The 25,683-nt window shown below is 42.3% G+C and overlaps 2 protein-coding genes across 10 annotated transcripts in view; one reads left to right on the top strand and one right to left on the bottom strand.

Annotated features, from left to right (window-relative positions):
- Positions 1–25: 25 nt before the first annotated feature.
- Positions 26–23,346, top strand: ECSCR (endothelial cell surface expressed chemotaxis and apoptosis regulator). Of its 4 annotated transcripts, none has more exons than XM_081206686.1 (8): positions 26–598; positions 13,501–13,669; positions 15,080–15,127; positions 16,152–16,277; positions 18,584–18,682; positions 20,842–20,878; positions 22,446–22,528; positions 23,208–23,346. In XM_081206686.1, the coding sequence occupies exons 2-8, from the start codon at positions 13,612–13,614 to the stop codon at positions 23,237–23,239; spliced, it is 483 nt and encodes a 160-aa protein (XP_081062812.1). In that variant the 5' UTR covers positions 26–598; positions 13,501–13,611; the 3' UTR covers positions 23,240–23,346. The 4 variants fall into 4 exon arrangements, with proteins under 4 accessions (XP_081062812.1, XP_081062813.1, XP_081062814.1 ...); XM_081206687.1 differs by lacking the exon at positions 26–598 and adding an exon at positions 3,974–4,207; XM_081206688.1 differs by lacking the exon at positions 26–598 and adding an exon at positions 12,471–12,490.
- A 1,238-nt stretch (positions 23,347–24,584) lies between these two features.
- The window catches only part of FAM193A (family with sequence similarity 193 member A), a 52,014-nt gene continuing 50,915 nt past the window's right edge, over positions 24,585–25,683 (bottom strand). For all 6 annotated transcript variants that reach the window (XM_081206203.1, XM_081206202.1, XM_081206201.1 and 3 more), the window contains one exon: positions 24,585–25,351. In XM_081206203.1, the coding sequence (XP_081062329.1) occupies positions 25,258–25,351 (94 nt within the window). In that variant the 3' untranslated portion in view covers positions 24,585–25,257. The remainder of the gene's footprint in view (positions 25,352–25,683) is intronic.

Below are 25,683 nucleotides of genomic sequence, written 5' to 3'. Positions count from 1 at the left end.
TTGCCTCTACATGGACCATGCTCTTTGTGTGTGAGAGAGGGGGGGCTGAGTATTTGTGTAGGAGAAAACAGGTGGGTGTGGTGTAAGAGGCTGGATCCACACTAGAGCCACTAGATAGGCTGAGGAAATGCTTTCATTTGTGGCTTTGAGATGTGGCAGTGCCCTTTCTCATGGCCAAGACGCTTTTATAATGCTTGCTGCAAAGTAAGTTTAATTCAGCAAATATATCTGGCAACAAATAAAAGCCTACCCTGGCTTCCTGTTGTTTCCAGTTGAGGAATGAGTGATGAATAGCCTCTTAATTACCCCTTGAATATTTTCTCAGATTGCCCCAATGTCAGTTTCTATTCCTGTTTTTGTTCCTCCACTTGACATGTTTAGAGCTTTCTTGTAACATTTGCTAGAGAAAATTCTGTGAGATCACTTCCTTTGTCTGCCTTGGCAGGAAGCTGTAATACTACATACATACATATTTCCTTCCTGTCTAGGCAGCTCAGACACCATTTTTGAAAATTACATTTTTGTACTTTTGTAACTTAGTAGTTCTAAACCTGCCTTCATTTTGCTGCTGTAACTGCTGCTTCAAGACCTAGACTGTGTAAGTAAATACTACTTTTATTTCTTCACAAAACAATGTGTGTGTGATTGTTGTTTTTAAGAGGGAGAAATGGAGTAATACCAAGAAAAATCCAGTCTGCCTTAAAGCATTTCTAGAAGGTTAAATCCACCTAGTCTTAGCTTCCAAGCTGCAAAGGATGGTGCCCTGGTGATCTCACTAACATGAGCAAGGAAGGATAATAACTAAACTATATATCCTCTCCTAGTGTCTAAATCCATTCCTACAAGGAGATAATGTAAGCCTTGGGTTGAAAACACCTTGAACAAAAGCAGGGATGTACTTTGAGATGCTTCAGAGAATTGTATGTTAAAAGCCACTGCAGACAGTGAGCTTGCAAAATTTTTACCACAAATCCAGTCTGAAAAACACAGGATAACATAGAAACACTGGCAATTTGACAGCAATATTTCTCTACACTGCATGGCAAGTGAGTGGAGAAAGGATGACAATTCCAGAGGTGAGAAAACATCTGTACATAAAAGGGGAACAGGGGGGTGGAAAGAAAGTGTAAACCGGGGAAGTCTCTTTCCCCACCTCCTCCCCTGTACTTCTCTCACTTCTCAATGCTTAAGAAATAGACTATATATTTGTGAATAATTTACCAATAACTGCAAGGCTGTTTTCGGTTGGAAATTAGTGAAAAGAATGTCTTCAGATACCTCTGGTAAGAAATACTATGGACATTGTAAGTCAATACATTATATTCATCTATATCTATGACAACAATCACCAAGAGGGCAATCAGTTTACTGGGTGTGGAAATTGTGTGTTGATTACAGATAGATATATGGAACTCCAAAGTACAGCAGCGGGTATTACAAATGGAACAAGCCATATTTTACATGAACATGTATTTTCATTTTGACCCTGCCGGCTGTACAAAAGAAAGTCTATATGCAGTTGTCAACTGACATCATCTCAGGCATCTCTCTAATATCCTTAGTGACATAATCTGTCTCCTCCTTCCCCAACCTGGTATATAATGCAATGAAATACTATTACTTGGACTGCAGGTGTGGATGTGCACATCTGAGTCTTTCTTCCTTTGCAGCCACAGCTTGAATTCAAATTGCAGCTGCAAAGGAAAAATCCAGAGTGTGTGACCCTGATTTGTCTTTTCTAGCTTCAATTTGGCACTTTTTAAATTTGGTACTCCTCTTTCTCAGCACTCAGGCAACAGAAAAATGTACCAAAATAAGCAATGGCTGGAAAGGAAGGATTGGGGGCATTTGTGGAGTGCACTGAAGTCTGGTGCTATGGCTTCAGCACTCCAACACCTGCTATCATATGATGTCAGGTGATGCACAGGTAAGCGTCGTCCCCCCCAAATCTACCTTACAGGCCAGATCGGGAGACCTTGGAGGCCTAATCAGGTGCACATGCTGTAGGTTACCCACTGCTGACTTGAGTTGCATCAAAACATGGCAAAAAGTGGCTTAGGAAGGGATTCAGGTGACACACAAGCAGAAGGGAACAGGTTGAGGAAGGCTGGTTTAAGTGTCACATCCTATGGAGAATTAGGTATCAGCATAAGAATGCCTAAGCCTAATTAATAGATCTCTCATGGGGTATAGAATCTCAAGGTAGTACAGTATTGACCAGATTCAGCTTCACTTTATTTTCTACTATCAAACTATTACAAACTCCCATCCCAGCACCTGTTCAGAATGTCCACTGTTTCATCTGGAATAGAGAGGGCCCAGATAATCCCTTCCTTCCAAGACTTCCTGGAATTGGGCAGCTACCAGCTGCTTGAGCACTTGCCCAAGAAGGGGGGGGGGCGGGGGGGGGCTAGGGTTCAACAGAAACCTAGAAAAATCACCTAAGTCCAAGGAGGACTTTTTGAAGAGGGGTCCCACAGCTGCCACCTTCAAAGATGCTAGGATCATGCTTCTCTCAAGGCACCGTTATCAAGTATAATGAATTCAGCTAATCATTCCAAATCATGTAGATGTTATTAAACATAATGGGCAAAAAATGAATATACGGGGCCTGCGCCACACTTTCCGCAGCATACTTTCATCTGCACTGCCCATAATGTTGTCATCCAAGTTAGTAGGGGTCTGAGTGGTATTATCTGTGAAATGTTTCCCAAATGAGTTACAGTAGGCCACCAATGGCTCTGGAAATCCATCTTGGGGATGCAAATGGAAAAGGTCTCTAGTCACTGGATGACACTGCATGGATACAATGGTAGAAGATAAGTAATTTTTCTTCATTGCTATCACTGCCACAAAGAGACCCCAGTGCACACCCTGAGCTTTTCTGCACCTTAGCTGTTGTCCCTCTTGTTTCATCACCTAAATTCCCCAATAAACAATGGAGCCAATGGGCTTAAACCAGTAGACCAGGAGGGAACATGCCAACTGCCTATCTCTGTACACCAGAAACCAACCAGGGCTTTGCCATGTCAGATGAAACTCCCTGGGGGCTGCCAGGAAACACCAGAGGCCTTTTCACAAGTAAGTAATCTCTATAACATTTAGCTCTCCACTTGCACACTGAGTGTTCAGACCAGAAGCATTGCTGTTCTCCAATGTCAGAGCAGATTGCACGCTGCTTTTTCTGTGGGAACCAAGTTTCTTCCAGTCTTTTAATTGGACTCCATTATCCATGTCTTGTGGCATGGGCTCATGGTACAGAGTGATCTGGATAGTACGTAGTTTTGGACCATAATGTACAGTCACAATGATTATAATCGCCAAGAGGACAAAAACAGCAACAATGATGGAGATCATGGTAAGGCCATCTCCTTTTCTTGTTACGACAGATTCCTGGATGAGGTCAACAAAATCCTGGTCATCGTGTTGCCTCAGATGATTGTTTGCAACAGAAAAATTCATTGCAGAGCATTAGAAAGGAAGTGTATTCACCTGGGACAAAGAAAAACAGTCTTAAAATGCATTATAGCAGGTTGCTTCAGTTAACTGTACCTGACAGACAGGCTGCATGTTGTGCTGCTTTATTCCCTGTCATGTTTTGGTAAAAGATCCAGCTGCTCATGCCTCAGAACAGCCTTTGTCAACCTGACACCCTCCAGGTGTTCTGGACTGTAACTCCAGCCAGCCCAGCCAGTTGGCAAAGGCTGCATCAGAAAGAGTTAAATACATTTCAGGAGCAGATTGAGCTTCTTTACTTTTTCAACTTTGTTATGATTGCCATAACTTGTTAAACTCTGCCTTAAATCAAAGTCTTCGTAACTGATGGAAACAAGAGTTGTATGATTCAGGGGACACTGTGACTAACAGTATGTGAGCTTCTAAGTTACATTTGGGCTACAGACCCAAGAAAATCCTTAACCATGACTTCTTCACAAAAGGGGACCACTTCTTGACAGCTGTATTCATCATACAGCAAACATCACCATCATCATAGCAGCAATAATAAAGCCCAAGGCAATAAAGCAGTTTAATATACAGGAACCAAGGATGGGATGACAGTCCAGAGCAACAAAATCAAGCCCCCCAATTGACCACAAGCAAGTCCTCTTATCACAGGAACTATTCCCTTCACCCCTTTTTGTCTTGGCAAGTGGAGGTAGGGAGAGAGGTTTGGCCCCAAGACCTTCCACTGAAAACTTCTATAAAAGTAAGTGAGTCTCCCTTCTGTAAAATTTATCCATCTGTTCTGTAGTCTCGTTTATTTGATTTTTCAGTGTTTTAACATATTTATAGTAAAATGCTTACAAAATCCTCCCCATATGAAATTCTCCCTTGATCCAAATAACCAGCTCTGCCACTGACATATAACCCTTTCTTTTTCCATGCAAATCACTGAGACCTTGCAAAGCTCCCATTCATATGGTTGGAATCTTCATTAAGTAACTAGCCCTTCATGAAATATAGCCACCAGTTTGACAAGGAAAATCAACAGACACTTCCAAAATTTGTCCCCTCCCTCATCTGTTTCCCTCCACCCCACAGAGTTTCCAGTTCTGAATAATCTGGTCATATTTCCAAAGTGGAACCAATACATTAGAAATCCTCTATTGTTCTGTTTCTTATTTCCAAATTTATACAAAGACAGCACTTAATGCTGTTTGCTTCAGGTATGAATTTCATATGTTCATCCATCCTATTCATCTCCCATCCTGTTTCTTATGTGCACATCCACATTAATGTGCAAACAAACCACTTTGACATGTTTTTACTTATGATTGCATGAAGGCTCTTTGACTTTTTTTGGTAGCATTTTATCTGTTCATGTATACATACTGATAAGCTATTGCAAGCAATATCCATATTGTGTATGTGCAGCAATATGCACCATCAAATCAAAACTGGTTTGTGCATCATTTTATCAGTGCACATACAAACATTGGCAATACATAAAAAAATGACTGAAGGAGTGGAAAGCCATGGCAATCTATGAATAGTCTGATTCTGCAATATAAGACATTCTCCTAGTTAATCTGGAATTCAGAGAGTGCAACTTGAGACAGACGAAATCCACATTAAAGGAACAGACCCAGGAATGTCTGCTCATCCAAACATGTAAAAGAGACTGGCTCCGTCAGCAAGTGGGCAGGGCTGATTTCATTCAGCGAGTGAGAAAGGTTTTGTTAAACAAGGATATACCGTATTTTTCGCTCTATAACACGCACCCGACCATAACACGCACGTAGTTTTTAGAGGAGGAAAATCCGTAGGCATGCCACCCGTAGGCATTCCCTCCATAACACGCACAGACATTTCCCCTTACTTTCTAGGAGGAAAAAAGTGAGTGTTATGGTGCAAAAAATACGGTAACTGCAACTTCTGTTTGTGCTGCATGTTGTTAACAACAGCATAGGCTGATCTCTACATCATAGCCCATATGGGAGATCAACAGATAGCCTTCTGTGGAATGGGAAGTGGCAGAGTGCCTGATGGACATCTGGTCCTCATTCACATCACAGCATGGTCTATCAAGCCCCATACTCACCGGCATCGAAAGGGGATGCCCTTTACCTGGAGTCCTGTAGAAGTGCCAACTCAGCCTGGTGCAACCGGCCCATTCCCAGTGCAGGTGTAAAGGTGACGGTCAGGACAAAGCCTTTTTGCCTCAACCTGCTCCTTCCTCTTAGCGGCAGAGATGGTAAGAGACTGATAGCTAGGCAGAGAGAGGAATAGGGGTCAATCGGAACCTGGGAGGTAGTTATCTCAATCCCCAGCAAGTCAGGAACGCTATCAGCAACAGATGAGAAAGAGAGTGTTGAGAGTTGAGCTGGACTGCAGTTAGCTAAGCTGGGATGTCGTTTGACGTTCCTCTCTCGGAATCTGACACACAGTGGTTATGTTTGCTTAGAGGAGTGCCTGTTTGCTTCCAGTCATTCTGCTTACGTGTTTGCAAATGAAGCAAATAGTATAAAGTCTATATTGTAAATTCCCCCCGTTTACTAGACCATGCTCATGCCAATCAACCTTCTGTGGTTCCAGCTTTCCTGAAATATATAGGGAAGGTCTGACTGCCAGCAAATATGGCGATTGTATATTGCAACACAGAATTCTTCACTCTCTCCTGCTTTTAAAAGGGAACATACATGTAATTTTAGGTATGTCTCAAATCATACTCCAATTACATATCTATACAGAAACTGTCAAGGTTGAATTCAGCTTTAATTTAAATCTAAAATAACCAGAATTTTATTCTGGAATGTAAATATCCCAAGGAAGTAGCTTGTAAATGAACCTGGGTAGCACAGTAGAGCATGAGCGTCTTAATTTCAGGGCTGGGGGTTAGAACCCCACATTGAGCAAAAGATTCCTGCCTTGCAGGGGGTTCGACTAGATGGTCCCTTCCAATCCTACAATTCTACGATTTTATGATTATCCAGCCATCCTTTTAGACCCCTTCCATTCTACACCCCTGCCTCATTCCTTACCTTCAGCTTGGCTTCCAAGGAGATTGGCAGTGATACTGAGGGCTGCTAAATATAATGAATATTTTTATACATATGAGAAAGCTGAAGCTGAAAGAATATCTGCTTCTTTTCGGCTAACGGGCTTAATGATGAAGAGATTTGGCTGCATTCGCGATTGGCGGTGACTGGGAATTTGTCCTTCAATCAGAGTAAAACCTTAATCCAGAAACCTAAAGATTAAGCTTCCATCTGTGAGTTTACCATCTGTAAACTCAATAATGTTCTACTGCTCCCCGGTCCTGGATTTGGACGCACCCAGGGGACAGGGCTGTGCGTGGGGTGCCCCTCGGCAGCGACCCCTGCCCACTGGTGCCCTGGCAAGCCCCGCACTGCTTTCAGGATTGGTGCCGGCAGCTGTTGCGTCCTTCTCCCGGTGCCCTCCAGGCAAGCGCCCTGCGCCAGTGACTGCCAGCAGCCCCCCCCTACTGGTTTTGTGGATTTTGACCGCCTTGATATGGCCAATGCAATGCAGTGGGGCTGATACTAAACTCACACCACTGCCAAATTAGCTGGCAACAAGCACTTTGAACAGCAGCTGTTTTTATGAAGATCATGAAGCTAAAAATAATTCCTTCATGCAGTATTGCCCACTGGACTTGCATACCCTTCACCCCTTCTATTTTCTTTGATGAAAATAGGTACGTCCTATTCCATAATAATAATAATAATTTTACTATTTAAATCCCACCCATCTGACTGGGTTGCCCCAGCCACTCTGGGCGGCTTCCACCATATATAAAAACATTAAACATAAAAAGCTTCCCTATACAGGGCTGCCTTCAGATGACTCAGGGGTCAGATAACTCCATACCCTCCAACATTTCTCTGATTAAAATAGGGACATCCTGGGAGGAGCAGGACATTGCTGGATCAAATCAGAAACCAGTATGGCTTCTGTAAATTCCAGATTGTCCCTGGAAAATAGATTGCACATGTTGGACAGAGAAGGAAGCGTTTTGTTGTGTAGCCTGTTTCTGACTCATTGTGTCCGTGAAGTCTTCAGAAAGAGACAGAGAACTCCAATCCTGTGCCAAAGTTTTGCCTTTTTTTTTGCAGTGAAAAGCCTGCATTTTGCAGTGCCCCACAAACTTGGTAATTTATACATCAAACATGGGGTTCATGTTGTTGTTGTTTAGTCGTGTCCGACTCTTCGTGACCCCATGGACCAGAGCACGCCAGGCACTTCTGTCCTCCACTGCCTCCCGCAGTTTGATCAAACTCATGCTGGTAGCTTCAAGAACACCATCCAACCATCTCATTCTCTGTCGTCCCCTTCTCCTTGTGCCCTCCATCTTTCCCAACATCAGGGTCTTTTCCAGGGAGTCTTCTCTTCTCATGAGGTGGCCAAAGTATTGGAGCCTCAGCTTCACGATCTGTCCTTCCAGTGAGCGCTCAGGGCTGATTTCCTTCAGAATGGAGAGGTTTGATCTTCTTGCAGTCCATGGGACTCTCAAGAGTCTCCTCCAGCACCATAATTCAAAAGCATCAATTCTTCGGCGATCAGCCTTCTTTATGGTCCAGCTCTCACTTCCATACATCACTACTGGGAAAACCATGGCTTTTACTATACGGACCTTTGTTGGCAAGGTGATGTCTCTGCTTTTTAAGATGTTGTCTAGGTTTGCCATCGCCTTTCTCCCAAGGAGCAGGCGTCTTTTAATTTCGTGACTGCTGTCACCATCTGCACTGATCATGGAGCCCAAGAAAGTAAAATCTCTCACTGCCTCCATTTCTTCCCCTTCTATTTGCCAGGAGGTGATGGGCCCAGTGGCCATGATCTTCGTTTTTTTGATGTTGAGCTTCAGACCATATTTTGCGCTCTCCTCTTTCACCCTCATTAAAAGGTTCTTTAATTCCTCTTCACTTTCTGCCATCAAGGTTGTGTCATCTGCATATCTGAGGTTGTTGATATTTCTTCCGGCAATCTTAATTCCGGCTTGGGATTCATCCAGCCCAGCCTTTCGCATGATGAATTCTGCATATAAGTTAAATAAGCAGGGAGACAATATACAGCCTTGCCGTACTCCTTTCCCAATTTGGAACCAATCAGTTGTTCCATATCCAGTTCTAACTGTAGCTTCTTGTCCCACATAGAGATTTCTCAGGAGACAGATGAGGTGATCAGGCACTCCCATTTCTTTAAGAGCTTGCCATAGTTTGCTGTGGTCAACACAGTCAAAGGCTTTTGCATAGTCAATGAAGCAGAAGTAGATGTCTTTCTGGAACTCTCTAGCTTTCTCCATAATCCAGCGCATGTTTGCAATTTGGTCTCTGGTTCCTCTGCCTCTTCTAAATCCAGCTTGCACTTCTGGGAGTTCTCGGTCCACATACTGCTTGAGCCTTCCTTGTAGAATTTTAAGCATAACCTTGCTAGCATGTGAAATGAGTGAAATTGTGCGGTAGTTGGAGCATTCTTTGGCACTGCCTTTCTTTGGGATTGGGATGTAGACTGATCTTCTCCAATCCTCTGGCCACTGCTGAGTTTTCCAAACTTGCTGGCATATTGAGTGTAGCACTTTAACAGCATCATCTTTTAAAATTTTAAACAGTTCAGCTGGAATACCATCACTTCCACTGGCCTTGTTATTTGCAGTGCTTTCTAAGGCCCATTTGACTTCACTCTCCAGGATGTCTGGCTCAAGGTCAGCAACCACACTACCTGGGGTGTACGAGACATCCATATCTTTCTGGTATAATTCCTCTGTGTATTCTTGCTACCTCTTCTTGATGTCTTCTGCTTCAGTTAGGTCTTTACCACTTTTGTCCTTTATTATGGTAATCTTTGTACGGAATGTTCCTTTCATATTTCCGATTTTCTTGAACAGATCTCTGGTTCTTCCCATTCTGTTGCTTTCCTCTATTTCTTTGCATTGCTCGTTTAAGAAGGCCTTCTTGTCTCTCCTTGCTATTCTTTGGAAATCTGCATTCAATTTCCTGTATCTTTCACTATCTCCCTCGCATTTTGCTTGCCTTCTCTCCCCCGTTATTTGTAAGGCCTCGTTGGACAGCCACTTTGCTTTCTTGCATTTCTTTTTCATTGGGATGGTTTTAGTTGCTGCCTCCTGTATAATGTTGCGAGCCTCCACCCATAGTTCATACTAATATGGGGTTCATACTAAGCATTAACTACAGTACAAAACCCAAAATTTGGAACCCCCTCCAAACTGATGTCAAACTTTTGCTGCTGTTTTGTAGCGTTTCGCAGTGAAAACCCCACATTTTGCAGCACTCCACAAACTGAGCAATTGCTACAAACCCGGTGTTATCCGATTCACTCCAAACTGGTGCCTGACTGAGATGCAGACTGGTGTACAAACACATTCTTGGTAAAAAAGAAAAACTCCATTTTTTATTGTATGATAAGTTTAAAGCACACATATGTTGAAGATGCCCCCAAGGGCTCTTCATGTTAGTCCCTTTGAGAAAGAGAACTTGCAAGTCACTACTTTCAAATATGTCTGGTAAATCCGAATTCTTGGTAATGACTCCCCTCTCCATTTAATTTTATAATTCAAATCCTACAGGTGACCTTTCATGAGCAGCTTTCTTGATTTCTGGTTCCACAGTCACAAAAAAATTTCCTGTAGGTATTCAGGAACTACACTGAATTCCTCTTTAGTGGGGTGGGAGAGCTGGGGGTGGGGAATCACAGATAGCACATGGGTAGACAAGTCTAAAAAGCGCATGACACAAATTTGCCCAGCCTTCTAGCGGTTATGGTGGCTCATTTACCAGAAGTAATGTATTTAACATTAATTCTGGAAGTGTACACCCGATTCTGACCAATTTTAGCCTCCTAAAGCAAAATATGCATCAGGATTAACCCCCCCCAAACCCCCCCCCATAGAATCATAGAATTGAAGACTTGGAGGGGACCCCCAAGGTCATCTAGTGCACCCCACTGAAAATATGGCCATGAAACCTTCATCCCCAGGTAGCTGTGGGGGACTCCCTGGTCCTGAATGGAATAACTGTGTGCCTGAAGGACCAGGTGCACAGCTTGGGAGACATTTTGGATTTACAGCTGTCCAAGGAAGCACAGGTTAATTCTGTGTCCAGGGCAGCCATCTACTAGCTCCATCTGGTACACCGGCTGAGATCCTCACTGCCTGCGCTCTGTCTCGCCAGAGTGGTACATGCCCTGGTTATCTCCTGCTTGGACTTTTGCAATGCACTCTATGTGAGGCTACCTTTGAAGGGGACACCGAAACTACAACTAAATCCAGAATGCGGCAGCTAGACTGGTGACTTGAGAGCAGCCACCGGCACCACATGACACCTGTCCTAAAGGATCTACATTGGCTCACAGTATGTTTCTGAAACCAATTCAAAGTGTTGGTGCAGCCCCGGCCAGGAAGTTTTTGATGTTTGATGTTTTATTGTGTTTTTATACTGTATGTGCTGGAAACCGCCTAGAGTACAATTTTCCATGTATTGTTTACACAGTACATTTGTTACTGTGGCCGATACTTCTTGCACATGATTATATATAACACTCAGACCCAGATGAGACAATTTATCTATATATTTTTTCTTGAGTGACAGTGTGAATCTTGAGATCTGAATACAGTGCGAGGGGTGTTTCTCTGAAACATGAAGTACACTCTTAGCGTTTTCTTTTCTTTCACGTTTGATGCTGTTAGATTGAAATTGGAGGATGAAGGTTTTATGGTCATATTTGCAGTGGGGTGGACTGGATGACCTTTGGGTATCCCTCCCAAGTCTTCAATTCTATGATTCTATGGGGGGGGGGTTAATCCTGATGTATATTTTGCTTTAGGAGGCTTAGTTTGGCCAGAATACTAGTGAATGAGCCACCAAAGCTGTTAGGGCCGTGAAAATTTGTGTCCTGGGCTTCATAACCTTGTCTACCCAACGTACTGAAACCAAAGTGGTACGTTGGATGCCAGATGTGAAATATGTTGGCATTATTTTCAGCTCTCCCACCCCAATACTTACCTCTGTAAAGATTACAATATTTCAGTATTGCAGCCTTTAAAATTTGAGTAACTCCTGAATGGATGCCATTAAGCTATTTATCTCTCAGACAATTTGACAAAGGATCACCAGTCTTAGCCGTCATTCAATAGCAGCATATTCTTACAACCCCAAATTTGTAATACGGGAGAGGGGAGAATTAGGGAGGGAACTCTGTTAATGAAAGCACAAAACCACTGCATTGCTATCTTCCCAAAGACTCAATTTTACAACACATTACAATTTATAAATTGTGTTTTAATCTTACAAGCTTTAAAAGATGAAATCTGTGCACATAAAGCTCACACATTCCCCAGACTGTTCTGTTTTCATTCACTCAGCACACATTATGCTTCTGCCATTACTGAGGAATCACTCAATTTGTGGGGTGTTGCAAAATGCAGGGGTTTTGCTGCAAAACTGTTGTCACACTTTGGCACTGCTTTAGAGTGAATCACACAATGTTGTTTTTTTAAAAAAAACAAGTTTTTATTAATTTTTCAATATTCCCCCAATAATAGCCAAATTATAACACTATCAATTCATTCCCAATTACGTAATACAATTATTCAAATACCAATCAACTTCCATTTAATACATTTTAATTAAAGTGGCTCCCCGCATGGTAGATTGGATGCATTTCCAATCTTATATCACTGCATTCCATAATCTTATTAATTTCAGTTATAATAACAATCCCTTAATCAATGGCTGCATAATGAATGATTTCCATTCGTGTTGTTATATAAATTTATAAAACTTCAAGTGAGGAACTCAAACCACAGTGGAACCTCGGGTTGCGGACGTAATCCGTGGAGGGATGTCCGCAACCCGCAGCGGTCGCATCCTGAAGTGGCGCGTCTGCGCAGGCGCGATTTGGCGCTTCTGCGTATGCGCGAGAGGCGAAACCCAGAAGTACCTGTTCTGGTACTTCCGGGTTTCCTGCGGTCCGCAACCCGAAAACACGTAAACTGAAGCGTCCGTAACATGTGGTATGACTGTACTATATTTGTTCTGCCCTGCTCATGAATACTGTTATGCCCATGGAGATTCCTTCCGACCATAAATGGTGTTGTTTCTTTCAATTCCCAGCAGATGTCGTCTCCCATTGTGACTTGGGGCAGAAGTGAATCTTGAAGTTTCTCAAAAGTCTTATCTCTCCATCCTGAATCACACAATGTTGGGTTCTGGAGTAATAGCAATGACCCCCAGTTTGAATATAGTAATTGCTCCACTGGTGGGGCTGCAAAATGCAGGGGTTTTGCTGCAAAAGAACTGCAAAACTTTGTCACAGGTTTGGAGGAGATTCCAAATTATGGGGTTCATAGTTCATTTGCCTCAAATGAACGCTGGTGGAACGCTCTGTCACAAGAGACTAGGGCCCTGCGGGACCTGACATCTTTCCGCAAGGCCTGCAAGACAGAGTTGTTCCACTTTGGTCAGGGCCCAGCCTGACTCCCTCCTCTGGCAACCTGCACAGAACTTTGCTTAACGGTTGCCATTAATTTGATTTTAATTAATTGTTATAATGAAATGTTTTAGAATGTTAGATTATTTGATTGTTTGATTATGTGATTGTTGTTAGCCGCCCTGAGCCCGGCTTTGGCTGGCGAGGGCGGGATATAAATAAAATTTATTATTATTATTATTATCAAATGGAGAGTTTTGAGGACTGGACAGGAAGAGACAGCAAACCCTTTGAACAGAATGAGTATATTTCAAAAGCACCAGACTGCTAAACTCTGCACACAGGCCGATAGTCCTTCTTTCAAAACAGAGACCAGAAGTAAGGTTAAATATTCCTGTGTACTTATTTTCATTCATTTTCATTCCCCACAAATTTCTCGTAAGCGTAGAGACTCCTCACAACAACAATATTGAAATTTCTTTTGTGGCCGGTAAATTCTGTTTCATTTCCTTTGGAACTATAATGGGCAAGAGAAGTATTCCACAGCGTCAATCCCCTTGTTGACTCAGTCTGCTTCCTTCTATTCTTTAACAGGAAGCTCTTGGACAATCAGCACATGCAGACAAACTTCTCTCCTGGTTGTTTTTTGTTCTCCCAGACTGCAGAATGGACAGAGCTTCAAGTTTCTGAGGAGTGGAAGACATAATGATAGCTTTACATTTTTTGATGTTTTTCTGGTTATGTGACTCTGTTCTTCTTCAAGGTAAGATACTTTATTGCCCAGTTCTATGCAAGTCTGAGGGGAAAGTTCCAATGGGGCTTATGATTGCCACCTTAATCCTGTTCAAATGGAGGGCAATGGTGAGTTTGTGTTTTGAATGGATAAATTCCAGTCCTTGGCATCTACAGTTAAAATCTCAGGCTGCAGGGCCGCAAAAGATTTCTCTCTGCCTGAAACTCTGGGGAGCTGCTTTCAGTCAGTGTACACAATGCTGAGTAAGATGAATCTATGTTCTAATTCAATACAACACAGATTAATCAATTCATCAAGGAGCAAAGTAAAGCAGTTCTCACTCAGTATTCATGCAAATCTAGTTCCTTTGGCTGAAAGAGGTGCAGATCTTTTAACAAATCTGGCTCTAAAAAACTGCATTCCTGTTGTGCAATACATATATTTCAGAGTTTAAGGATTACAGATTGACTAGGGCCTTTAATACACAATTTCTGTAACAAAGGTGTGGCTGTTTCACCAAAAGGACAATGGTGCCTGTTTTGTTGAAGAAAAGCTGATGGAACTGCTAATTAAAACAAAAGCTGAATGAATATATGATGTGGAAAACAACATAATTCTTCATCATTTTTTGGGGGTTAAATTATACTGAGTGTACGCAGGATACACTGATGGATAAAGCGAGGATGTGCTGATGACTAAAATACAGAGGGAATTCCATGTCATTCTCTTCCAGTTGTTCCAGCTATGCAAGGAGTGTGGTTTGCCAGATTTATAGATCCCTGCTCTCCTGCCCACATGCGCTGTTCTGGGGGTTCTCCCAAGCCCCCAGAGCCAGTCTGAGCGCAGGGGCACAGAGAAGAGGAGGCAGGGAAAAGCCTCACTGCATAAGCAGAAAGTCCTTGTGGAGGGCCTACACTGTCAGAGAGCAGATGCAATGGGCAGGATTCAACAAATGAGACCCATCAGCGGAAGCCCTGCAGAAAGGCTTCCACTTGCGCAAGGCGGCTCCTGTGTGCCCCCCCCCCGCCCCCATGGGTGCTGCAGGGACCAGAACCTAATCCCTAACCCTGGATTATTATTAACATGCTCTGATTAGTATAGAGGGAACTTTGAGGGCCTGATTTGGCCATCTAATGTCAGTATGTAGACTTGAAGGAGATCAGTACATGTGAATTGAGATGTTGAGCTTTCTGTTGAGGAGCAAGACATTAGGACAGATTTTACTGAACTGAATTCAGATATTTAAGATATTTAGCTAACGTGTGTGTGTGTGTGTGTGTGTGCGCGCGGGAAAATAGGCATTAGCAACAAATGGGTCACTTGGAGGTAAAATTGGCCATATAGCCTTTGTTTTGGATGTCAGATAATGTAGCAAAACCAACATGTCCCCACAAAAGATATATATCCTAACTGCTCTCCTATTTTCCGATTTGCCTGTAGAGTCTGTGCCCAAGAAAAATGGAAGCTTCATCCAGCCATCCTCAGCAGGTAGACCCTCTACGATTACCCTGCTATTAAAAGGCTTTACCTTTTCAATGAGTTCCAGTAAAGCGATGAGGGAACCCTTTGTGTGATCCTGATGGAGGGCAAGGGCAAAATATCCGTGATGGCTCTTTATCCTCCCTTTCATCTCTAACACCTGTACTCAGGATTACTTACAGTGGGCAGACCCTTTGGTAGGAAAATGCCAGACCATCACTTCTCATTTCAACATGCTACTATTATGCATTATAAACAAGTAGCTCTCAGCATCCTGTGGTAATGAATGTTCTTATATTACAAAACTGATGGTTGCTTGATTTAGGTGAGAAAGGGAATGTAAACTTATTTTTGCTAGGTCAGATGCAGTTCCATACAGCTAAATTCATAGTGGCCAAAAGGTATTTTGGATGGTCAGTGGATTTTATGCCTCGTCTTGTTGTTGTTCTGCATCACCATTTTCTTTGTCAGAGAAGAGAGCGGTATTTTCCTAACCCTGACTGGTTCTTGGATATTTTACTGTGAATATTTACGCAGAACACATGTAAGGGTACTGAGACAGGAAAGAAGTTGGCGTGAGCACACTGACTGTGCCCTGGGTCTCCTTTGCCCTCCATATACTAGGGGCAGCCATCCTTGTTTGGCAGCTGAGGCAAAGGATGCTGATGCTGGACAGCAAGGAAGCTGGGGAGGAGAAGCCATGCTGCGCTGAGGCCAGTTGGGTCCTCCCTCTCCAGCCAGCACTCGAGTCCATTCATCCCATTTCATTGTTTATAGCCAATGGTCATTACAGTATAAACCACAAAACATGCTATCCAATCAAAAAGGCAGTTAATCTATAAATTTTCAAGAAATCTATCATTGTCTAATCTTTTTTTTAAAAAAAACAACAACCTTGGGAATGAAATGCTGTTTTGAGTCAGGAAAAAAACGTCAGTAACAAAGGTAGTAGTAGATGCAGGGTCTTACCCCAATCCATTGCCTCTTCATTTTAATCCGCCTCTCAATGTCTCTATACCTTCCTATTTCTTAGTTTCCACAGGTATATATAACGGGGCCACCTCTCCCACGAAAGGTCTCCTGTACGTATATACAGATTTTCTCACTATCCCTTCCCCTACAGAAGAAAAATCAGCAGCACTAACAGTGGCAGCAACTGGTGAGTAAAGACATTAAGATGAGGTGTCACAATTTTTGACAGAAAGTAATAGGACAGTAATAGGACAGATGTGTTTAAAGAGTGCCAGCATTAAATATTTTTCCAAGTATTTTAAAAATATTTATATCTTACGGAAATCAGTATTCTGATTATACCTCCACACTCTTGCCCCCAAAGAACACCTTATCAGTAGTAGTTTGTAGAGCTTAGCAAAAAAGAAGTCAGGATTCACAAAGCTGAAAAGGGTATATCAAGAACTCTGGCCAAAAGTTTCAATGTAAGGAATAATTCCTACTCAAGAGTTGAAATGAAAAACGTGTATATTCTGCTAAGACTTGTATAAAACAATTGTTGTGCACTGGTATTTCATGTACCTTTGTACTATATCACTGTATATTTGAAACTACATTATTTCTGTACTTAAACGTTGTATCCAAACTTACCATTACTTTAAAACTATTGTATTTATACGTTGTGTTTAAACTTACCACTAGCTTCAAACTGTTATTCTTAGCAGAATATACACGCTTTTCATTTCAACTCTTGAGTAGGAATTATTCCTTACATTGAAACTTTTGGCCAGAGTTCTTGATATACCCTTTTCAGTGTAGTGTCAACATGAACTCCAATTTCTCTAAGGATTCACAAAGCGGCATTCAACTACAAAATTGCAGTAGCACAACAGAACATCCTTCTTGCCCCACACATGCCCTGCACTGTCCCAAAAATGTCTCCAGAGGCAGGGGTGTAGTGTGGGGAGGATCATAGCTCAGGGCACATGGTTTTCAGGGGGTGTGAGTCAGGGCCCCCCCACAGGGATTCCCGCCCTGCCTGCTGCCGGAGGTCTCTGGCTCCCAGAGCCCAGTCTTGCCACTGCGCCCCAGCCCCCTCACCAAGGGCTCCCCCTGCACGGGTGGGCAAGCAGCGCAATGCATCCCCGCACCTGCTTGGCGGTGGAGTGGCAGGTTTTGTTCACCCTCTGCACCTAGCCCCTGGTCCTGCCTGGTGCGCACACACACTGGGCGCTAATAAAGGATGCAATGCTACTGTCCAGAGGGATGGGGGAACACTGTTTTGCATAGAGCCCATAGTATTTGTTAATTTTAATTTTGTCAAATTCATTCTCAAATGTACTTAGAGTGCCTGTATTGCCTAAAGTGCCCCAAGAATGTATGAGCTCCTATGAACACTTACCTGGGAGTAAAGAACATAAGCATACACAGAATAAAATTATAAATTATCTGGAGGAAGGACAGAACACAAATAGAGGAGTTGAGCACAAATGGTTGACTGCTACTTTTTTGTTCTACCCATTCTGAAAGGACCTCAAAAGCAGTGTGGGTGAGGTGTGGTTGCATTGAAGCAATGGCCAGACTGAGATCTGCTTAGCTGCAGACACCTTATACATTAGGTGCCCCACAAACTATTCTCTGGGTTCACTGTCTCAAAGGTACATCAAGTCTTTTCAGTTATTCCATTCCACATATACACTTAAAACATGGAGAGAGAGCCTGATGTGGTGAACCCTGCTGGCCCCATCCCTGATGTGTACGTTTTCAAGGGAGCCTATTTGCACACAAATGTGTATATGCAGGCTGCCCACTCAGCTAGGAAAGTACTGGGTTTTCAGACTGCAGAGAGCATTGTGTGAATAGGCTGTCCTTTATAAATGTCACATTGAATGCACGGAAATTGGTGGACAGGGCTGACAGAGCAATCACTCATGAACACACAAGGCCATCCAAATCTCTGCCACGTTACCACTTTGCACAATGCTGCTGTGCTGTCCAGTACTGATAGCTCTTCCTGAAAGAACATGCACCGGCCTATTGCCACAATGCTGGCACTTGGCAGTAGTAAAGAATTTGTCACTGCAGTGCACTGGTACATTCCAGCTGTTCCAGGGCTGCCAGCGAAATTTCTTCTGGGGCATTTGTTAATAGGCTTAAGAGAATTTCTGTTTATTCAATAACTCCATTTGATGTTCAGATACAGGAGATTAAAAAATATGCAGACTCTACATTTTTGAAACATTATGACTTGCTGCACTTGTCTCTGCTCCCACCTGGATTTACAGAAATTTAAACCCTCCGAGACACTAGACAACCACACCAATTGTTGTATTGGGACGCTCTTGGCTGTCGTTGATTGTGCTCCCACCCATTTTTAACTACATTGGCAAGTTTGGGTTTTAAGTAGTGATTGGCAGCACTGTCAACCCTATTTGTTGTCACTGATTCTAACAGATGTTGAATGGAAAACTACCAATGGCTGCCATTATGGGTCTTGTTTTCCTCGTTATCCAGGTGTTATCAGCTTCATTGCCATTCTGGTGGTGATTGTAATTATCCTGGTCTGTGTGGTCAGCCTAAGATTCAGGTGTCATCACTGCAAAAATGTGGAAGGTATTAAACAGTGTGTGTCATTGTTTTAATAGCCCTGAAGTGGCTATATTGTATCTGAGTCTCCATTTTATCCACTTAATATCCACCTTGCAATTGTCTGCCATGGACTTGGTTCACTATCCACATTTCTTGACTTTGATTCTCTGCTTAGCTCTTGTTCTGTGTTCTTTCTTGGGTAAAATGCTTCTTGTTCAACCCTTCTTCTTACAAACATTTTGCTCAAGATGATTCCATAATTCCCCACTTTCCGGTTTGCAGGCCGGTTGTAATTTATAGTCTCAAGCTTCCTGGGTTTTTTCCTTCCTTTCTTCACTTTTAACCTTATTCACTTCTCAGGTTCTTGATGATGCCACTTGAACACTCTTCCTTATTCACTGCCTTCACTCGATTTCCTTCAGCTTGTATACTTTATTTATGTCCCACCTTACTGCCAAGGAGCTCAAGATGACTTACATTGTGCCTCACAACACCCCTTTGAGGCAGGTTAGGCTGAGAGACTGTGACTAACCCAATGAGCTTCATGGCTGAATGGGGATTTGAACCCAGGTCTCCCAGGCCCTGGTCCAACACTCTAATGGCTACACTGCACTGGCTCTGCATCCATGTCGTGAAAAGCCAAGGTGTAAGCTTGCTCCACAGTTGAATCAAGTTCATGTTTGGTCCCACCTTATTATGTCCTCCCTCACTAAGCATATTTGTTTTTTAATGTGCTCTCTTTCCCATACCCCAAATGTGTGAACATTTCTCCTTGATTAATAATAATAATAATAATAATAATTTATTATTTGTACCCCGCCCATCTGGCTGGGTTTCCCCAGCCACTCTGGGCGGCTTCCACAGAAACCAAAAAACACTAAAATATCATACATTAAAAGCTTCCCTGAATAGGGCCGCCTTAAGATGTCTTCTGAATGTCAGGTAGTTGTCCATCACCTTGACATCCAATGGGAGGGCATTCCACAGGGCGGGCGCCACCACCGAAAAGGCCCTCTGCCTGGTTCCCTGTAGCTTCGCTTCTCGCAATGAGGGAACCGCCAGAAGGCCCTCGGCGCTGGACCTCAGCGTCCGGGCAGAACGATGGGGGTGGAGACGCTCCTTCAGGTATACTGGGCCGAAGCCGTTTAGGGCTTTAAAGGTCAACACCAGCACTTTGAATTGTGCTCGGAAACGTACTGGGAGCCAATGTAGGTCTTTCAAGACCGGTGTTATGTGGTCTCGGCGGCCGCCCCCAGTCACCAGTCTAGCTGCCGCATTCTGGATTAGCTGTAGTTTCCGAGTCACCCTCAAAGGTAGCCCCACGTAGAGCGCATTGCAGTAGTCCAAGCGGGAGATAACTAGAGCATGCACCACTCTGGCCAGACAGTCTGCGGGCAGGTAGGGTCTCAGCCTGCGTACCAGGTGGAGTTGGTAGACAGCTGCCCTGGATACAGAATTGACCTGCGCCTCCATGGACAGCTGTGAGTCCAAAATGACTCCCAGGCTACGCACCTGGTCCTTCAGGGGCACAGTTACCCTATTCAGGACCAGGGAGTCCTCCCCACCAGCCCGCCCCCTGTCCCCCAAAAACAGTACTTCTGTCTTGTCAGGATTCAACTTCAATCCATTCAACTTCAATCCAATTAAATTGTATTCTATCCACTTTCTTCTTACTCTTCTGACAGAACTTCTTCACATTTCTGATTTTAAACCCAGTTCAGCTTCTAATCTATATGCTCATCTTTCAGCTTGACCACCTACTTGTTTTACTGATATAATTCCTTCTCATCCGTTATTCCATGTGTCATATTTTAACTTACCCTTGTCCTCTGGAATTTTACAATTCCAGCTAGCACCAACAGGAGCAAATAGCAGCTTTGGAGGAGCAGTTTTCATCATGACTGCTGCAGGGGAGGAAAAGGTTAAATACTCCTCCTTTCCTGCCCGCTGTGATCCTTATCATTGATGCACACACCAGCGACTGCTATTTGCATTTTTTTTAACATGCACATTAATTGCAAAAATAAGCATGTTAATACATCTAGCTGGGTCCTCTGGACATTCTTTCTGCCTCTTCCAAGATATGCTTTTATTTTAATGATAAATGAGGAGTAAATGAAAGGCAGTATATTATTTGTAGACATCTTTTAGTGCATATTATTAATGGATTTTTCTCTTTGTAGATAAACAGAAACCTCAACATCCGATTGTATCTTACAGGTAAAAAAATAAGTTTAAGAGTTTTTTCTCCTTACTAGTTGCTGTCAAGCTGCAGCTAGTTTTGTTTTTCAGCTACTAACTTTCAGAGTGGCTGTGATCCTTGTTGATTAAATCAGGTTGGTCAAAACCTTTATGTGAGCTGTAATACAGCTTTGGGTTTTAATGCATGAAAATGGACATGGTCAACAGTGGAACAGCTACAGCCAAAGTACTGCATGTCTGGGGCTCTGCTTAACCCTTAGGAATGTGTGGCTGCAGAGAGGGACGGCAAAGAATAACAGTCAGAAACAATCCAAAACGCAGGAACAGTTCAGAGTGGCACAGCAAGAGTAAAGTTACACATCAGATTAAACAACCCTATCACCACACATTTACACAAGTGTCACTAGGTTCGATCAGACTGACTCTTTAGTGAAGGTATTTAGAACTGCAGCCTTATTATTTATGCAGTGATTTTCAAAGCCTAATCTCAGCAATAATTACAACACTGTGGTAAGGGTATGCAGGTATCACTCCTATGCTACTAACTTTGATGTAACCCACAGCAGCTTGCCTAGGATGACTGTATGGAGTTTATGGCTGAGCCAAATGTTTAGGTACATTCATAGGATATGGAGGGATAAAGTGATCTTGTCTGGGGTGATGACAACTAGTGTAGTTGCCCAGGGCATCCCCCAACATGGCAGTGCTTCTCAAATAGTCACTATAATTTCATTTAGAGATGACTTTATAGTCATGTGCTTTGAAGGCAGAGAAAATGCTTGCTTCATTGCTCCCTATTGCCCTCAGCTATTGATTATTATGACACTAAAGTAATGGAGCAACGTTTAATTATATGGTAGCACAGTTGTACCTCGGAAGTCAAACGCTTTGGCTCCCAAACGCCACAAACCCGGAAGTGAGTGTTCCAGCTTGCTAATGTTCTTTGGAAGCCGAACGTCCGACACGACTTCTGATTGGCTGCAGGAGCCGCGCCTTGGTTTATGAAGGTTTTGGAAGTCGAACGGACTTCCAAATGGATTCTGTTCAACTTCTGAGGTACAACTATACTGTAAAATCACATTTCTTATTAAGCGAGTGTGGGGATTGAGGAAGAAGGGACTTGTACAATCAAAGTTTGATGATCTACCTTCCTAGCAGCAGAGAAACATCACACACAGCAATGAGAGTCTGCCTGGCTGCTTGGTTAAGTAAAAGAGAGATGGCAAGAAATGATACCAACACCAATAAAAGCACATCCTGCACAAACATTACAATATGTCCCACTACATTAAAATATTTCTAAATCCAAAGCAATAGATTTCAGATTTGGATGAAGCTTCTTAAGTTGAAACTCCATAAATGGACAGAAGGATTAGAGTCTTTAGAACATTTACTGAGCAAAACATGCTGTGGCTTTTGTTCATAGCATTGGCAGAATGAAAGTAAAGAACAAGCTACACATCAGTGCTTCCTAATCCACTGAGATGTCTAGCTCTTCAGTGTTAGTCACCTGCAAGGAAAAACACATTTTCTCATGAGGTAGCCAGATAAAGTAACATTGGATGCATCCTCTATTTTTGGGCAGCTGCTCTGATGCTGAAGCTGCAGTTGGCAAGAAAAATGTCATGCTGGTCTCCATGAAAGACTTAAACATAAGCAACAGCCAAGGTAAGGTGTAAGGGTTGGGGAAACCCAACGGTTTTCTATTTGATAAGCAAGTCTTAGTGGGAGTGACTAATTAGAACCCCACTATTTATAAAAGCAAAAAAGTATTGTAAGTGACTATTCCCCAGGGATAAGACACAATTATTTGCTGTGACTCTTAGATTATTTTGGGGATTATACTTTATGATGATAACTGGCTTAAAGAATTATAGTAAGGCATTAGATTCCTATTAAACCTGTCCCAAGACTTCTGCGCATATGGCCACACAAGTGCGTGCCTTGAACCTTGTAGCTTATGTTTTTCTAGCAAGCTATTTATCATTTGTATAGTACCTAGAATTTACTCAGCATTGTACACATTAAATGAAGACAATACCTGTACTGTATAGAGATTTACAATGTAAAAGACATGATGCAAAAGACTTAACTCCCTGTGAGTTCGGATTCAGGAAGACTATACATGGTCTTCTTGACCAAGACTATACATGATTCCCTTTAGACAATTGTCCCATACAGACAGCAGAAGGATTGTACTTTAGATAAAGTTGTTTTTGGGGAGAGAGAGGGGTAATTACTTTGTTTAAACACTGATCTAGGCACAGAACCCAAAGAGTAAGGCTTATTTTACATTCTGTACCTAGAGCTCTGAGGCCTTCTAATTTTGCCATGTTGGTTTTTCCAGGTGCTGCAAAATGTATTACACATGAAAATTGAAGAAACATTTTAAAAAGGTGTAACTTTATTTTTAATCAATGTGGGGGAATGCTGTAAGGTATTTGTTTTTCTCTTTGGGATATAAACACATGAAACCGCTTTGTAAATCAGACCAATGATTAATCTAACCTAATATTGTATACTCTTGACTTATGGTGACTCTCCAACGTATCTGATCCTTTAAATGCAAATACTGGATATTTTACCTGGAACTGTTGTCTCCTAAATGCAAAACATGCACTGTACTATTGAGGTATGGTCCTTCCCAGCTGTGGTTCTCAACTGGCCAAGAAACCTCTATTTTTTCTTTGAAAAGTACTCATATTGATGGGGGGGGGGAATAACCAGTCACTGTTGCCTTACTCTAAGTTCATTTCACTGTGGTCGTTGTTAATTTGGCATATTTTAATTTCAATGGAGCACACAAAATCTATTTCTCAGGAGAAGGAAGGAGGGTGCAGACAGCCACATTTGAATGCACAAGCAACTTCTCATTTGCTTACCTGTGCAGGAAGTCTTGTCCTTGCATCCCCAGCTGCAGAAGTGACCTTGAAGTTCCTGGCAGTTGCTTGTGTTTGAAATCCTGGGCAGGGAATCTGAAAAGATAAACATCACCTATCTGCCCTTTATTATTTGTGTTTATCTTGGCTGTTGAGTTGCCTTTTTATGCAGAGCTCCCCATCATCAAAGTCCCCTCTTGAGTATTCTTGAATTGGTGGCCAAGTGATGTCTTAATGTCTGAGAGCAAAGTTCCCTGGCTAGGTTTTTTTATACTCCTGGTCATGCATTTCTAACAGTTGCAAAGAATCCTGTCTTCAAATGCAGCTGGAGAAGGGTTTGGAGGGAGGGGATCTTCATTAACTTTCTTTCCAAAGGTAACATCACACCATAGTTGTGGGCAGGACCAACCCTCTGAGTGAGCATCACATCCTGCCTAGCTTCCTTTCCTCCACTGAGCTAGAAGGCTTATATTAGATGTAGAAATATACTGCTCCACCAGCAGAGTGCTGTGCTCAACCAGCACACAGAGATGTGACAACTGCAGCAGATATGAGATGGGTTCACACTGTTTCTAGGATTATAAATTAATTCAGGTATTATAGCAATTACATTATTTGCTTCTGAATTGCTGCCTCTGTTGCAGTTGCAGTTCAACAACCTAATCATAACAGCTAAAATTTTTCACAGCTGTTATTTGTTAGCGATTTTTGCACAATGTTTTCCCCAAGGGTAGCTGTCCAAACACATAAAAACAAAAACTACATGAACCCTCCCTCATCTATAACACACCAACTTCCCACCACCATCTACCACGGCAGCAATGAAACACAAAACAGAGCATGAGTCTTTTGTGATTACTAATGTATTCCATCTTTCAACAAGAAAGGCATGATCTTAATATTATTTAACAATATGTTAAAAAATCAGCCAATAGGCTTCAGCGTTAATACAGTTATACAGTTTTACTGATTTGATATGCAAGTACTCATTTGCTAAACTTCCTCTTGCAAGTATTTTTACACAAGCTGGCTACAAATTGGGAATCAAAACACAAATTGCTTAACTTGTACATTCTCAACAGTAGATTGTGAAAAACAAAAGTAAATGCTTGTCCCAAAAGAGGAATTTTCTCTATGACAATTTCTTTAAAGAAGTCTATAAGGAAAGAGCAAAACTAGTTGGATTCATTGCTCTGTTTAAAGGACAAGTCATAGCAAAATGGGAAAAGCCAAGGTATCTCCAGAAACTGGAAACATGCTGTTGTTCCAATTCCAGCAACTGCAGACTATAGTCAGATAAGTCTCATTCACAGACTTCAATCACAGAAACTAACATACGTAGTTAGAAAGCAGCAATTCTGCAGCCTTCTAGCATAATCAGGGGAAAGGCTAGATGACCAGTGAAGATCCACACAGCACTGCTAATGAAGGTACTTGTCTCAAGGCCACAGCAGTTCTCAGCACAGGGAGTACAGTTAGTAATTAGATCCCACAACATTCATATCCATGTTGTGTCCTTTAGTGGACAGCAAAGGTAGCTTTCTTCAAGCTAAAGTTGGACCAATTGATGGAAAGTCTTTGCCTTGTCTGTCTGGCAGAATCCAAGCAGAATCTGTAAAGAAAATATGTGTAAAGGAAATCTAATACACACCAAGGAAGTATATATCATCATGTCTACATTACAATTTCCTTTGATAATTATTAGATTTCTAATTACTAGCTATATAAAATGTAACTTGTTAATACTTGAGTAGAGTTGCTTAAACTTCAGCTAAAAAAGAGTGCATTAACACCCACCCTAGGGTGGAAGAAGGCTGAATGATTTGACATGATAACTAATGTTGTATTATATATATATATATATATATAGCAAAGACTTCTTTTAAAGTCGATTTACAGATACCTTTGTCTGCATTTTGCAATGAGCCAATGTGGCAAGTCAGT

Source organism: Podarcis bocagei (assembly GCF_964188305.1).
Source record: "Podarcis bocagei genome assembly, chromosome: 8".
In the NCBI taxonomy this organism is placed as follows: Eukaryota; Metazoa; Chordata; class Lepidosauria; order Squamata; family Lacertidae; genus Podarcis; species Podarcis bocagei.
The sequence above is the reverse complement of the archived record's forward strand: the minus strand, read 5'-3'. Positions and strand labels throughout refer to the sequence as shown.

Bases quoted from the DNA above. Each gene is read 5' to 3' on its own strand.
- ECSCR (XM_081206686.1), top strand. From the start codon at position 13,612: ATGATAGCTTTACATTTTTTGATGTTTTTCTGGTTATGTGACTCTGTT. The intron at 15,128-16,151 runs GTAGACCCTCTA...CCTATTTCTTAG, and splicing joins CATCCAGCCATCCTCAGCAG to TTTCCACAGGTATATATAAC. The intron at 22,529-23,207 runs GTAAGGTGTAAG...TGGTTTTTCCAG, and splicing joins AAACATAAGCAACAGCCAAG to GTGCTGCAAAATGTATTACA.